The 14,341-nt window shown below is 33.8% G+C and overlaps 1 protein-coding gene across 1 annotated transcript in view; it reads right to left on the bottom strand.

The window, feature by feature from the left end:
* Positions 1 to 14,341, bottom strand: part of Trp (transient receptor potential) — a 141,818-nt gene that overhangs the window by 24,909 nt on the left and 102,568 nt on the right. The window contains exons 9-15 of the mRNA XM_071718982.1: positions 8,870 to 9,015; positions 8,108 to 8,214; positions 7,239 to 7,372; positions 6,907 to 7,030; positions 6,646 to 6,841; positions 6,321 to 6,485; positions 3,415 to 3,637 (exon numbers count right to left, since the gene is read on the bottom strand). Of these exons, the coding sequence (XP_071575083.1) occupies positions 3,415 to 3,637; positions 6,321 to 6,485; positions 6,646 to 6,841; positions 6,907 to 7,030; positions 7,239 to 7,372; positions 8,108 to 8,214; positions 8,870 to 9,015 (1,095 nt within the window). The remainder of the gene's footprint in view (positions 1 to 3,414; positions 3,638 to 6,320; positions 6,486 to 6,645; positions 6,842 to 6,906; positions 7,031 to 7,238; positions 7,373 to 8,107; positions 8,215 to 8,869; positions 9,016 to 14,341) is intronic.

Here is a 14,341-nt window from a genome sequence, read left to right on the forward strand (position 1 = left end):
TTTAGTGATATGAAAGAGAATCTAATCAAGACCTTAGCAAGCGTTTCGACTGTTTGTACTACGGCTGACATTTGGACTCATCATAATCGCAGTTTTTTTGGCGTTACTGTCCACTGGATCGACTGTGACACACTTCAACGAAAGTCAGCTGCTTTGTCATGCTGCAGAATACAGGGGAAGCATAAATACGATCTTATAGCGTCAACTCTTGAGAGCATTCACATCAAGTACAAGATAGATCTAAAGGTGTGTTCGACAACTACTGACAACGGCAGCAATTTTGTAAAGGCTTTCACTGTCTTTGCGGAATGTGAGGGATCTCAGACTACAACCATTCTGTCCCAAAATAAGGATGATGAGGTGGTTTACAGCAGCGTGACAGACGTGCTGAATCAGTCAGAGCAGAGCGAGAACACTTATTCGCTGCCACCCCATCTGAGATGTGCAGCGCACACATTGAATCTTGTTGCTGTGCACGATGCCGAATCTGCTTGTGACGATGCACAGTATAAAAAGATCATGCGAAGCACCATGGCCAAATGTTCTGCTGCTTGGAACAAGGCTAGTCGCAGTACTCAAGCTGCTGAGGTAGTTCGCAATAAGTGCAATCTGACGTTGATTGTTCCCAATGCGACGCGATGGAATTCCACTTTCTATGCGATGGAGAGAATTCACCGCATTGCAACTCAGGCTGAAGGCTTGTTGAATGAGATATGTGAACAGATTGGAGTTGCCATCTTCAGGCCTGCAGAAATTACCTTTATTGCTGAGTTTGTGCAAGCAGTGCAGCCCTTGGCAAATGCTCTGAACATCCTGCAGTCGGAGCTGAAATGCTTCATGGGAATCCTGATTCCCACCATTATTTGCCTGAAAAAGAAGTTGTCCGAAGTCAGGCAGTCTGTGAAGCTCGTTGTTCCGCTAGTTGATGCTCTTCTTAAAGGCATTGAGGCTCCTTCGATAACCTTCTGCAGCGTAAAGACCTCATTCTGGCTAGCATAGTGCATCCGCAGTTCCGTTTGCGATGGATGGACAGCGAAGAGAAGAAACTCAGAGGCAAGGCTCTGTTACTTGATGCCATGCAGCAACTGGATGAACATGCATCTGGGTCATCTCAATCTGAAACTTCTGCATCAGTCTCTGAAGACAGCTTCTTCAACTTCAAGGAGTCGGCACCAGCCAGTGTCAGCATGTCTTCCCAGATGGACATGTATCTGGCTGACCCTTCCAGAGAAATGTCTTCTCTCAAGAGCTACCCTATAGTCAAGAAGATATTTCTGAACACTAATACAGCTCTGCCATCTAGCGCACCTGTTGAACGCCTATTCAGCCTTGGTGGACAAGTGATGACTGCAAGAAGAAATAGACTCACCGACGAACACTTCGAAATGTTGCTCCTTCTTCGAGCCAACAGAAATGTCTAATCATTGTGACTCTCTGACTATAAAGACTAGTCTGTGGGACTTAAACTGGGTAAACTGTAAAGCTGGAGACACAATGCCAAGCAACAGGAATAGGAACAGGGAATAACCGTGTATTAATGCCTGTGCATTAATACACGGTTTCCAATAGGTTGAAATCTATTACCTGTGGTTATTCCCTGTTCCTATTCCTGTTGCCTGGCATTGTGTTTCCAGCTTAAAATGCGATTGATTATTGTAACACCAGTAACACTATGCATACAACTTTAATAAACGCATTTTGATATACTTACTTGTATGAGAATCTCAATATGGCAAACTATACTTATGTAAAAATAACGCAAGAGTAACGCGTTACTTTACATAGTAACTAGTAATAGTAATATATTACTGTTATAGAAAAGTAATAAGTAATAGTAATATATTACATTCAATGAAAAGTAACTAGTAATAGTAATTTATTACTTTTATTAGTAACTAGCACAACACTGCGAGTCTGGCGCTTTACCACTAGACCACACTGCCGCCCTCCTCCAACCTACACTAAACATTGAGGCTTAATCCCCAACCTACACTTATCATTAAGAATAAACTCTCAATATACACTCATCATTGAGGATTAAACCCACAACTTACTTAAACCTTAATGGTCAACACTCAACCTACACCTAAATTTAAGTGTTGACACTTAACTTTGATGACAAACACTAAACTTTGGGTGTTAACCATCAAAGTTGAGTGTACTTTTTCATAAGAGCTGTTCAACACGATGTCTAGTTTGTAAGGATTGTATGTTCCGCGCATAGCTCTCATTGATGTAGATTCGTATCTTGTATACGATTGCGTTGAATATATTCAAAATCAGAATCTAGGCCCCCCCAGTGCAATAAACACAGATATTTCCTGTCATATTAATGTATGGATATCTGTATAATCTCTCCGATTGTTATTACCATGCGTTCCTCCTTGCTTTGATTTGCAAATTCTGAACAGGCATAGATATATTACAACGTTATCAATGTCATGTTACAATGTTATTTGTTTCAGTATAAAATAATTTGTTAAACGTTTATATTAATTCTGACTCCAGACGGACCTTCCGGAACACTAGCGCCTTCTTCTTTTAACATGAATAACTAAAAATCTATATTTCGGCTATAGGTACATAGTTTATAAATAATTAATTAAAATTATCTGGGTGACTCACAAACCTTTTTAATCACACTTCATAACTCTTCATACGAAATACAAACGATTCGATACAAAAACTTTGTTTAATTTATCTATTCCGGCTAAGTGCATGGTGAAAAAATGATTAATTAATTACAATTAACTGAATGACTCACAAACCTTTTCAATTGCACTTCAAAAGTCTTCATACGAAATACAAACGATTTCATATGTAGATTCTTTACCGGACATTCATTTCCGGTCAAATACATACGAATTCTCGATTACATTATATGGTAATTTCATTGATTGTATGGAGTCTTATATCTTGTGATCTTGAATATAAAAAAATTTGGACTATGTCAGATCTTATATTTAAGACCGTCTTAAGTACGATCTTAAGATGTTATGAAGCAATCACAGAGCCGTATTAGCATCTTAAAGGCTGATTTATTATGGCCGTAACCGTTTATTTAAGCCGTAATCTTTAAGAAATTGACCAATCACAGTCGAATGTGAGAAGAATAATCGACTGTGATTGGTCAATTTTTTAGGGCCTACGGCTTAAATCAACGGTTACGGCCATCATAAATCAGCCTTAAGACATTACTTAAGACACTCTTGAAATAAGATTTGACTATAAATACGAGCCTATGAATACTGCCCTAGAGATTTCAATATGTCATCTATTCTTCATTTCTCATCACGTGATTTACTTTAGTTCGCCGCTTCTAGAACTATATAGTGTGGAGCTTCTAGAACTATATAAGATACCTTATATTGATGAATTATATGATAAGTTTATTATGCGTAAATATATACTGACTGTTCGTCTCTTCTTTGTCAAGCGTCGGTGTGCACATTCCGTTTTTCTTAAGGATATCGATCAGATCAAATCGAAAACTCGAAATGTCCTGGCGAATTTCCCTAACATCATCCTCCGTAATACCAAACTCATCTCGTTTCCTTTGTTCAGCTGTCACGTAACGACGTATAAGTAGACGCACTATGGTATCGTGTCTGGCTAAAGCTTTTTCTCGAGACTTTTTCTGAAATAAAATATTTTAAATTTTTATTTAAGTGGGTGTTTACTCTAAAATAATCATGTTTTTTCAGATATACAAGCACTCTCTCTATGATAGGCTATGATAAACAGATTGTGACATATAATATGTTTTTACTAGATGTGATATCATATTCTAAAACTACCGAAATTTGATCCAATCTCTTTTACATCTAATTTGAAAATGACTTTTTTTAAATAAAAATGTGTGATAATTATCATTTATCACATTTTCCAAATTTTAACATTTGTACATTGTCGAACTAAATTTCAAGACTATCAAATGATAGTATTATTAATATTACAAGTGCATTAAATAATTCTAATGTCACGTTTGTTACTGTTATATTTTATTTACTGTCATTTGTCATTTTTTAGATTTTAACATTGTATGCCATTAAAAATAAGTTTTAAATTAAAAGTTTATTAAAGTCCATCTAAAATTGATTGAAGAATACATTGTTGTAATTCTTTTTATTAGAATAAGAGCACAGTTCGCCAAAAGCTTCTTATTTACAATCGTCAAACCTGATTATATACAAACATAGTATTGGTACTACATACCCCCGATAGGAAAATGACGCAAATTTTGTATAAAAACCCACATAGCATGTACCACAGTAATATTACAGCAATATTATTTTTCCATTGCAATATTACAATGAAATATAGCAGAAATATTGCAGAAACTGAGATATCACAATAATATTAAAATGTCCGCGAAAACGAATCACATAATGGTGATTTATCACAGTAATATTTACGTAATGTTTGCGTGATATTTACGTAATATTTGTGTGATATTTATGTAATATTTATATAATATTGCTAGGAATATAACCATTTTAATACATTTTATTAAATTTTATTGAATTGTTATTTTTAATAATATTGTTACATACAATATTAAAATAATATTATATTGTTAACACAATCAATAATATTGTTACGAACTAAAAAGTTATAAAACTAAATACCACTTAAAAATTTTTTCTTAAACCCTAGGTATATAGTTATATATACTGGAGTCTCCGAGAGACCCTAGATAAAGTTTGAAACTTCATTATTGGTAGAATAAATAAACAGGAGAGATAGGACTACCTTGTAAAAAGAATTTGAAGTCTCTTCAATAGTTTGCAACTGCGAAAGCAATTGTCTGTTGATTTGGAATAATTAACACTTAAAATAAGTCTGGAATTTCTCAAACCCTAGTGTATTTTGTGCAACTTCTTTTTATAAGTAAGTTTATTTAAGCTAAGGGAGGTTAAATAGCTAAAATTCGAGCAAAGAAATTTTAGATGTTAATTTAAAATTAATATTTAATAAACATATGTATATATAACATTTACGTTTCGACCTACTTGGTCTTTTTCAGAACGTCTAATCGATAAAATTACATTAATAAATTACGCAAAATAGATATAAAAGATTGAAAGAGACAATGGCTGATGGTCAAATTTTAAAAAATCGCATTACAATAAAAGAGTTATAACAATTTTCGTCGTTGGACAAGCGCAAAATTGAAGGTTCAAAATTTAAGAAAGTCCAAAGTGATGTGAGAACCGACTTATTGATCGCTGTGAGAATACAAAAAAGAAAATTATTTGGATACCTGAGTCGAATCTGAATTTAAAGTAATAAACTTACATAAGTGGTTATATCACGTGAAACGAAAAAGAAAAAGAAAAAGAAAGTATATTTAAGCTTATAAAATTCCGTACAAAGATAAATTTATTATTTGCCAATGTTACATACAATTGTATCTTTCCAAGAACAGGTATAAATTAATTTTAATAATATTTTAATAAAATTTTAGTAAAATAATATTTTTTAAATAATATTTTTATTATATTTCAACAATATATTGTAACAACATTACTGTAATATTTTAATATTATTTATAAATGTGTAACATATTAGTAATATTTCTGTAATGTTTTATTATAATACGTAATATTTCGACTATATGGCAATATTACTGCAATATTTATGTAATATTACGTGCTATGTGGGAATTGCATTACGACATGAAGAAATTCCGCAATAATTGTATTAAGATATCTTATGATTCGCCATAACGCAGCGGAATGAAGTGTCTAAATAATATTTGCCTTAAAATTAATAAACGACGACAATTCCGAATGCGGACGAATACTTTCGAAGACTTGTTTCGTGTACCCGACGAAAACCGATGGATTCTTTATTTAAAACTTTGCCATACTGATTATGTAATATTTCATGTTATAACATTTTAAAATTTTAAAATTTTAGAATAATTGTACATTTTTTAAAGCATATTGATTTATTTTATTTATTATTTTTTACAATTATATATCAAAATATTTAAAAAATAATAAAACTCAAATATATTTTTCAATTATTAGGTAATTTCTTTCCAAACTTAATTTTACAAATATTCCGCTAAGACTATTTGCCACAACGCTGCTGTTTTGTTGAAATACTATTTAGAAATAAATTGTGCAAATATTTATCAATATTTTATGAAAGGTTTCTGCAAGTATTGTTCTAAGTATTGAGACATAATTGCAGCATTCCAAATATCACGGTAAGTTTCGTTAAAAATTTGGATTTTGAAAAAATTTGATGAAATGAAAATTGATTAATGAAAAGATTATGAAAAACACTCTAGATGTATTAGAATTATTTACTATAAAAGATCTTGTGGAACGACCACTGCCTCCACATTTAAATAGTTTTTGGAAAGTTTTATTCGTTGGAATCATATTAAATGGTGGTGGTACGATATCGCCATCCTCGAAATAACTCATCCATAAATGGCTCCTGGCGAATTTCCATTCTGTGTCAGATCTTTCCTAAAAATATACATATCAGTATATATCGGTACAGTGATATTAACACGTGATATTAAATGCCAATTTTTCGGTAGATTTAACGAAGAATATTGTGCAAAATAAAATAAAATATTTATTTATTGGCATAAGTTTTGATATCTTAGAAAATTGATGATTCTACCGAAATAATTTGATATGAATTAGACATCATAGCAATCAGCATATTTAACAGCACAATGACGTTTATTACGGAGTAAGAACCGAACATGAGGAGTGCCCAGAATCGCGTGAAGCTCTTAATGCCCGTCAAGTCGAACGACATTAAATCGACCATGCCGAAACTTGCCCAAAAGAGAGATTGCGATGTCTCGAACAAACTAAAAGCATGAATCAAACTTCAATATCTTTCGCCTAAAGAGTTAGATATACTTGACCTCCATACTTGGCGAATCTCCTCCATATGGAGCAGGCTTTCTCCTGATTGTCAAAATCTGGCAATTCATCCGACTCGTGATAACATTTTTTCTTCTCTAAATCCGCATAATACCACATCAACTGATTCATGCCTGCAAACAAAATGTGGGGTTTATAACAAAACGTTGTCCTACTTAACATTTATTCTACTTTGCATCGATTGCATTGAACCAGAAGATTAATAGTCTTGTCTGAAAAGTAAAAGTGGGATGATTTTTCGATTAGTACGTGTGACAAGGCTCGCGAATAAACAACGAAGCTCCGACGTATGAATAAGTAATTAGGAAGCGCGATACTTACCGCAGCCAAAGGCAAACAGCACCAAGGTGTAGATAAAAAAGAACTTGATAATGTCTATTATCATTCTCCCGAGGGAAATCTGGAGTGGGCCGAGATGAGGATTCACGCTGAATATATGGACAAGTTTCAAAAAGCTGAAACACGTCCATGCATATGACATGCGCGTTGAATATTAGTCGGTAAGAAACATTTCCTAAACGTTTAGAAATTACGTAAGAAGGTTAACGGCCTAAAATATAAGCACAAAAATAAGGATGTTGGTTTAAAATAAAATCTAGTTTTTATTAACAATGGTATATTAAAAACAGTTAATCGTTTCGACTTTACTTAGTCTTCTTCAGTATATATAATTAAATATATAAAAAAGATAATAAGGTGAAAATTAAAGATCAATAAAGAAAAATAATATATAAGGACTAAAAAATTAAAAATAGTATCACGATCAATAAATTCAAGTACTAATTTGAAGAATAGAGTTCACAGTAACACAGCGCTTGTATATTTGATCGGAACCTATGGCAAGGTTTGAATCCATTGTCAGAGGATATAAAAATATGAAAGCTATAACCGTATATATGATTAAAATGTTTACAGATAAATTAAGTCAAAAAATCAAAAGCAAAGTTGCAACTTATTCGTCTCGCCCAAAAGTGCGAATATGTAAGTTCCATGTAAAATCAAGATGTCCAATGGAGTTAAAACTTGTAATCAGTAAATTCCACAAATCAGCTTTGAACCAAGCCACCGTCAATTGTTATTGATATAAAGGATTGTTAAGAAAGTACGTATCCTCCTGTTGGCCGTTAGGTTCCTATTCTTATGAAGTCTCGTAATTAACTCATCTTATAGTTAATTTGTTCAGAAATTACCTAAATATCATTCCGGCTGCGAATGCTCCCTCTGAAAGCAGCATTGGATCGAACGCGTGCCATTGATCTCTTGGATACCAAGGATCTAAACCACTCCAATATTCTCTCTGTCATAAAACAATGTAATTCAACAAAAGATTCAAAGAAAGGAATAATTGTTTCTTATAATCTCTTAAATTTTACATGAAAAATATATTATTTATTACAATGTAAAACTAAAGTATGTAATAAAAAAAGTTTACTTTAATGTAATTTACTAACAGTGTGCTTGAAGAGTTTAAGAAAAAATTGTCTCAGAATTATGTCAGGAATATGACATTTTGAGGAAACGTTTGTTCTGAATCACTTAGTACATTCAGTAAATTTTTAAACTTTTAACCGTCAAAAAGAAGTTTAAAGACTAAAAATAGTAAGATTTTCGTAGTAATCAAATATTTGATGTATTACATCACAGAAAGGTTACACAAATTAAGTCATTAAGAACCACGAACAATTTATCAATCAATGCGAATTTAGTATATTGTATTCGTTAATTTAAACATTGCGTTCGTATTCAGTACCTAACATATAAAATGCCTAAGGTAAAAAGTCTTATAAAAATTCAAAAATTTGTTTTAAAATATATTCTATTGTATATTCAAATTACATTTTATAATCAATTGTGCATTTACATTAATTATTTAGCTTTGATTAAATTTTATCAAAATGCATTCAGCATGTATTTATATCTTAAATAGAGGTAAAATTGTACTATGTACCAACCTGTACTATCCACCAAGCCGTAATGCGCATACTTATCCAGATCACATAAAACGTATTTTGAATAAAATCTACGATATTCCAAAGATCCGATATATATTCAATTAATCCATCTGCCCATAAAGACTTAATTTCGCCAATGATTAAACCTGTAAATGCATTTTATTAAAAAGTAGAAGTAAATTATTAAGAATAATCCATAAATAATAAGAAACTTCTTATTGTGACTTTCGTAAATAATAGCATTTTACGAAGCAATGCCATTCGGCAATTTACAAAAGTTACAATAAGAAGTTTCTTATATTATTAAAATATAATTAGTTTTGCTTTCTCATAGAGGAAGCTTTGCTTTCGTAAACCTTGTATATGGACGTGTAATCGCACAAAAGCTATAGGTCTAATTAACCAAATTTTAAAGAATTATATATGAAATAGGGGTAGAAAAAACCGAAGAACATTTATCTATAACTCAAGATCTAATCAACCAAATCTTAAAGAATTATAATTATATATATATGAAACTAGGTTTTGAGCCCGCGCGAAGCGGGCTTTTCCTTTTTTTAGTCTAGATCCCTTTCCTAAACCCTCTTTGTTCTCACTTTTTTCTTCGTAGACATTTTTTTTTTACTTTAAGTTTTCCTCTATTAAATTTATGTATATATAGAGATAATATTTATTTTTTCCGCGCATCGGGCAAATGTACTCTCCGCTGACCCGCCATTTTTGGCTCACTTTCATTTTTTCAATTATTTTTTCTAATTCTGTATCGCGTTGCATTTTGGCACTCAGGTTAGGTAGTACAACCCTTTTATTTACTCTCATTTTGATAAATTTATACATTGTTTTTTATTTTAAAGAAATTTCAATTTTTGGTAAAACTTCAGATTAAGGGCGACCTCACCGATTTCAATAACCTTGATATATGTTGTCAAGGTCATGACCCCGAGTGACCTTCAGAAGGTTTTAGCCGTCGCTCGTTATTCGTTAAAAAGTTATTAACGAAAAAAGTTTGAAAAATATAGCAGTTATTTTGAGTATTGGAAGGCATAAATAACTAATGTAAGTATATGTCGAAATAGTTCACGCATACACTTTTCACGCGAGACGAGTTGTCACATGGGTGGCGTGCTTTACAAGCTCGTTTAAGTAGAGGTGGTATTAAACAAGATAAGTTAGTCGATCATCTGTGTGAATATTTGTGGCGATATACAATAAACGAGTTCGTAAAGCACGCCACAAACCCATCCCAGCGAGAAATGACCCATCGAATCGACGTCTAATTGACGTCGAAAACATATATCGAAAAGTAATTGAAATATTCATCGATTTCGATTGATTCATGTCACAACTTTCGATGACTTTTCGACTCAGAATAAATCGATTTCGACTCGATACTGAATATTATTTCCTCACTGCAGCTATGGGCCTATTTCATCGTCTCCGATTAACATGATTCTCCGATTAAACTCACTCTTTGTCTCTTTCTAAGGGGGCAGTTAGAAAGAGATAAAGAGTGAGTTTAACCGAAGGTTACAGTTAACCGATGTTGGTGAAATTGGCCTAGAATAATGATCAATATTGAATATTGAAAATTTGATAACATGAGTAGGGGAGACCGGGGCTAAAACGTCAACGGGGTTGTACCGTCAAATCAAATATCTCGGAACCTGTATATTGTGCGAACTCGCTATTAACATTGTAAACGCTGCTTATGGTACCCATGTGACCAACGGAGTTTCGGCAGGTTATCTGCCGTGTTATGATTTTTACGAGGGCAAACGTGTTTTCGGAAGGTGAAAGTGAAATTTTCTGCGCGTGGAAATTTTGTAATATCTGCAATAATATTTGCGCTCCAAATCTCGAGGTACGTGATTATAAAGAGTAATGCATGCTGAACACGAATCCAGTGTAGTTTTTTCATCATCGTTGATGTCTAATATTTCGTGGGCGATCAAACCTGAAACTTGTGTTTGGGGCTAATCCGTCAGTAAGCACCCGGGGCTAATCCGGCTGTGGCGCGCCGGGCGCACGACTTCCGGGCTGCGTTCGGAAACGTCACCCGGGTACACACGGGTATACTCCCTTCTCCTTCTAACTCGCTGAGACAGAAAGAGAAGGGAGTATAATCGTGTGCACTCGGGTGACGTTTCCGAACGCAGCCCAGCTCACGGCGATTTCAGGTTAGGTTTCCCTCGAGCGTCATTCTGTCTTCCCTTGCACGTGCGTCAGTTTGTATAGGAGGGAAATGGTACGCACGTATCGTCGCAAAACGACTCCCGTCGACAAGGAGCAACTCAAGAAGGCAGTTCTTGCGGTGAGAAACGATAAAATAAGCGCAAAATGCCACACAAACAGAACCGCAGCCTTCGACAAGCAGTGGGCGTAAATCGAAATCAAGGAAGCATCAGCGGTCGGATTCTGACGAAGACTTGGATAATACGTGCTGCGTGTGCTCAAAGAAGTTGACAATAAACAGAGCATATGGGAAACAGTGCATTGCGTGCGAGCGTAGGGCACACAACACATGCGTGCGCTTGTCAGGATCTGTATTCACGTGCCTAAATTGTTTTATGGAATAGGTAAAACAATTATTTTTTAATAAATTTTTATATTTTTCTTTTAAAAAACAATTATTAAAATGTATCCTATCATTTTTCAGGATTAGATGTATGTATATGTATTGAAAATGCAGTGTGACGGATAAACCCCGGCATTTTTTAGATTTCAATTTTTCCACCGTTGTCGTTTTTGCTCTATACCGGTTAAACAAAGCGACGTAGATAAAAATTTCCTATATAAATTTTGTAGCTAAAGGTTCACTCTTTACAGTGGTATACCACATTTAACTACAATTATTTATTTTGTTGTTAAAAATCGGCACCGAAAAAAAACTGACGGTTTAGCCCCGGTCTCCCCTACCTAAACTTAGAAATATAATTTTATATCAACATATAATGCAAAAAAAAATTCATATATTTCATTTTTTATTAAAATATAAATAAAAATTTAATTAAAAGTTTTGTAACCAATAACTATTTATTTCTATGTATATACTATGTAGATAAATGTAAATACAAATATCTTATTGTATTAATATATATTATTATTATTTAATTAGTTGCTTAATTAGTTGCTTAATTTAACTTCTTGTTTAATAAATGAGCAAATGTAGTACCAAATGTACCTATTGTATAATATTTCAATTTTCAAAACAATTGCCTAATTACAAACAGGAATTTTGTTGTGACTTTTACAGCTAGTTATAAAGTAACTATTTAATGGAAATGGAAGCAAAAAGAATTAATGTTGTAACGCAATTATTATGCTCAAATCATAAAATCTTTACATTATCCATGTCTGCCAATATAATATAATTTTTTATTCATATTACATTCTATATAATGTTTCTATAAATTATTATATTTGACAGGCGAATCAAAATAGCTTCAAATCGATATTGAAATGATGAAATATCGATGTCTTAACAGAAAATACATAATTTGCCTGTTTAGAGTCTGGCGCGATGATTGTTTGTCACAAACAATCTCTTTTTTTTTAATGTCATAAAGCACAAACATTGAAATAAGCTTCAAATTTCGAGCATTATTTCGATATGATGTAATATCAAGGGGGGCGGAACCTACTGCCTCCACGCATATACTTTTTACGCGAAACGAGTTGTCACATGGGTTCGTGGCGTGCTTTACGAGCTCGTTTATTGTGAACCCATGTGACAACTCGTTTCGCGTGGAAAGTATATGCGTGGAGGCAGTAGGTTCCGCCCCACGCCCCCCTGCGGTCACATGGGTTCGTGGCGTGCTTTACGAACTTGTTTATTGTATATCGCCACAAATATTCACACAGATGATCAACTAACTTATCTTGTTTAATACCACCTCTACTTAAACGAGCTCGTAAAGCACGCCACGAACCCATGTGACAACTCGTCTCGCGTGAAAAGTGTATGCGTGAACTATTTCAACATATACAATATTAGTTATTTATGCCTTCCAATACTCAAAATAACTGCTATATTTTTAAAACTTTTTTTGTTAATAACTTTTTAACAAATAACGAACGACGGTTAAAACCTTTTGAAGGTCACTCGGGGTGACCTTCAGGGTGACCTTCATGACCTTGACAACATATATCAAGGTCATTGAAATCGGTGAGGTCGCCCTTAATCTGAAGTTTTACCCAATTTTTCCACATTATAAATGCCTATGTGTTTTCTAATTTCCGCAAATTTTGAGATATTGGGCGATTTTTTTTGTTTCTCGTTGGAGGAGGAAAATGCCTAATGCATACCCTAGGGCCGGTCCCTACCCAGACAGCACATAAAACTAAAAGATGACGAAAATATGTCTTTTTATAGTCATTTTTCGGCTAGACGAAAAGATGTCTAAAAGATGACGAAAAGATATCTTTTTATAGTTACCTTTTCGGCTAGACGAAAAGATTTCTAAAAAACATTTTTTCGACTACACGAAAAGTCGACTGTTTAACTGAACGAAAAGTCATCTAAAAGATGTCTTACATGACTCTTTTTCTAATGCGCATGCGCAAGTTATGGAACAGGCATTTAACCTAAAAGTAGGATCGACTTAGGCTTTAGAGCGTTGAAAAATTATGGTAGCGTTCAGCAGAGAAAGCAGCTCAGTGAGCGTTTAGTGATTATTGTTTCTGATTAGTATGTATTATACGTGATAAAATATAACAGGGTATGTTGCGCAGAATAAAGTCACACTAACGTTTTAACGTTGCGTTTAATATTAAAAGAAACTCAAGTACAAAAGAACGCTTATATATGCGCTATGCTTGCGGGCTTGCACGCTGAGGAGAATCTGGCGCGAACGCGGACGCTGTAAAACGTAAGAGGTAAAAACAGGGAGCGCCGCTTTTAGGAACACGCAAGTGCTGCCAACACAACATTTACCATTACCATCCAACACACCCCCTTAATGGTAAATCTATACAAAAACACCCCCTGAAATTTTACATCAAAAACTTATTTTAAACCTAAGCCACCACGAAACTTTTCAAACTTAATTCTGCCCAAAGGTTTTGTCAGTACATCACTAATTTGCTCATTAGTACTAACATATTCAACTGATATTATATTATTGGACACTTTATCTCTAACAAAATGCATCTTAATGTCTACATGCTTCAATTTGTGGTGAAATTCAAGATTCTTACATACTTTGATCACAGACTGATTGTCTTCAAACATCTTTACAGTTATCATTTTTCCTTCTAAGTCGAAAAACAAATTTCTTATCAAACAGGCCTCACTAGCAGCTAAACTTAAAGCTACGTATTCTGATTCGGTCGATGACAAGGCAATAGTTGATTGCTTACGAGAAGGCCATGATACACTGCAGCCGAAAACTTTATAACCACCAGTTGACTTGCGATCTACCTTGTCACCTGCCCAATCAGCATCAACAAAACCTATTATCTGGTTAACGTTAC

Source organism: Temnothorax nylanderi, unplaced genomic scaffold (assembly GCF_030848795.1).
Source record: "Temnothorax nylanderi isolate EJ_2023f unplaced genomic scaffold, tnyl_v1.0 TNYL_tig0273_pilon, whole genome shotgun sequence".
NCBI lineage: Eukaryota > Metazoa > Arthropoda > Insecta > Hymenoptera > Formicidae > Temnothorax > Temnothorax nylanderi.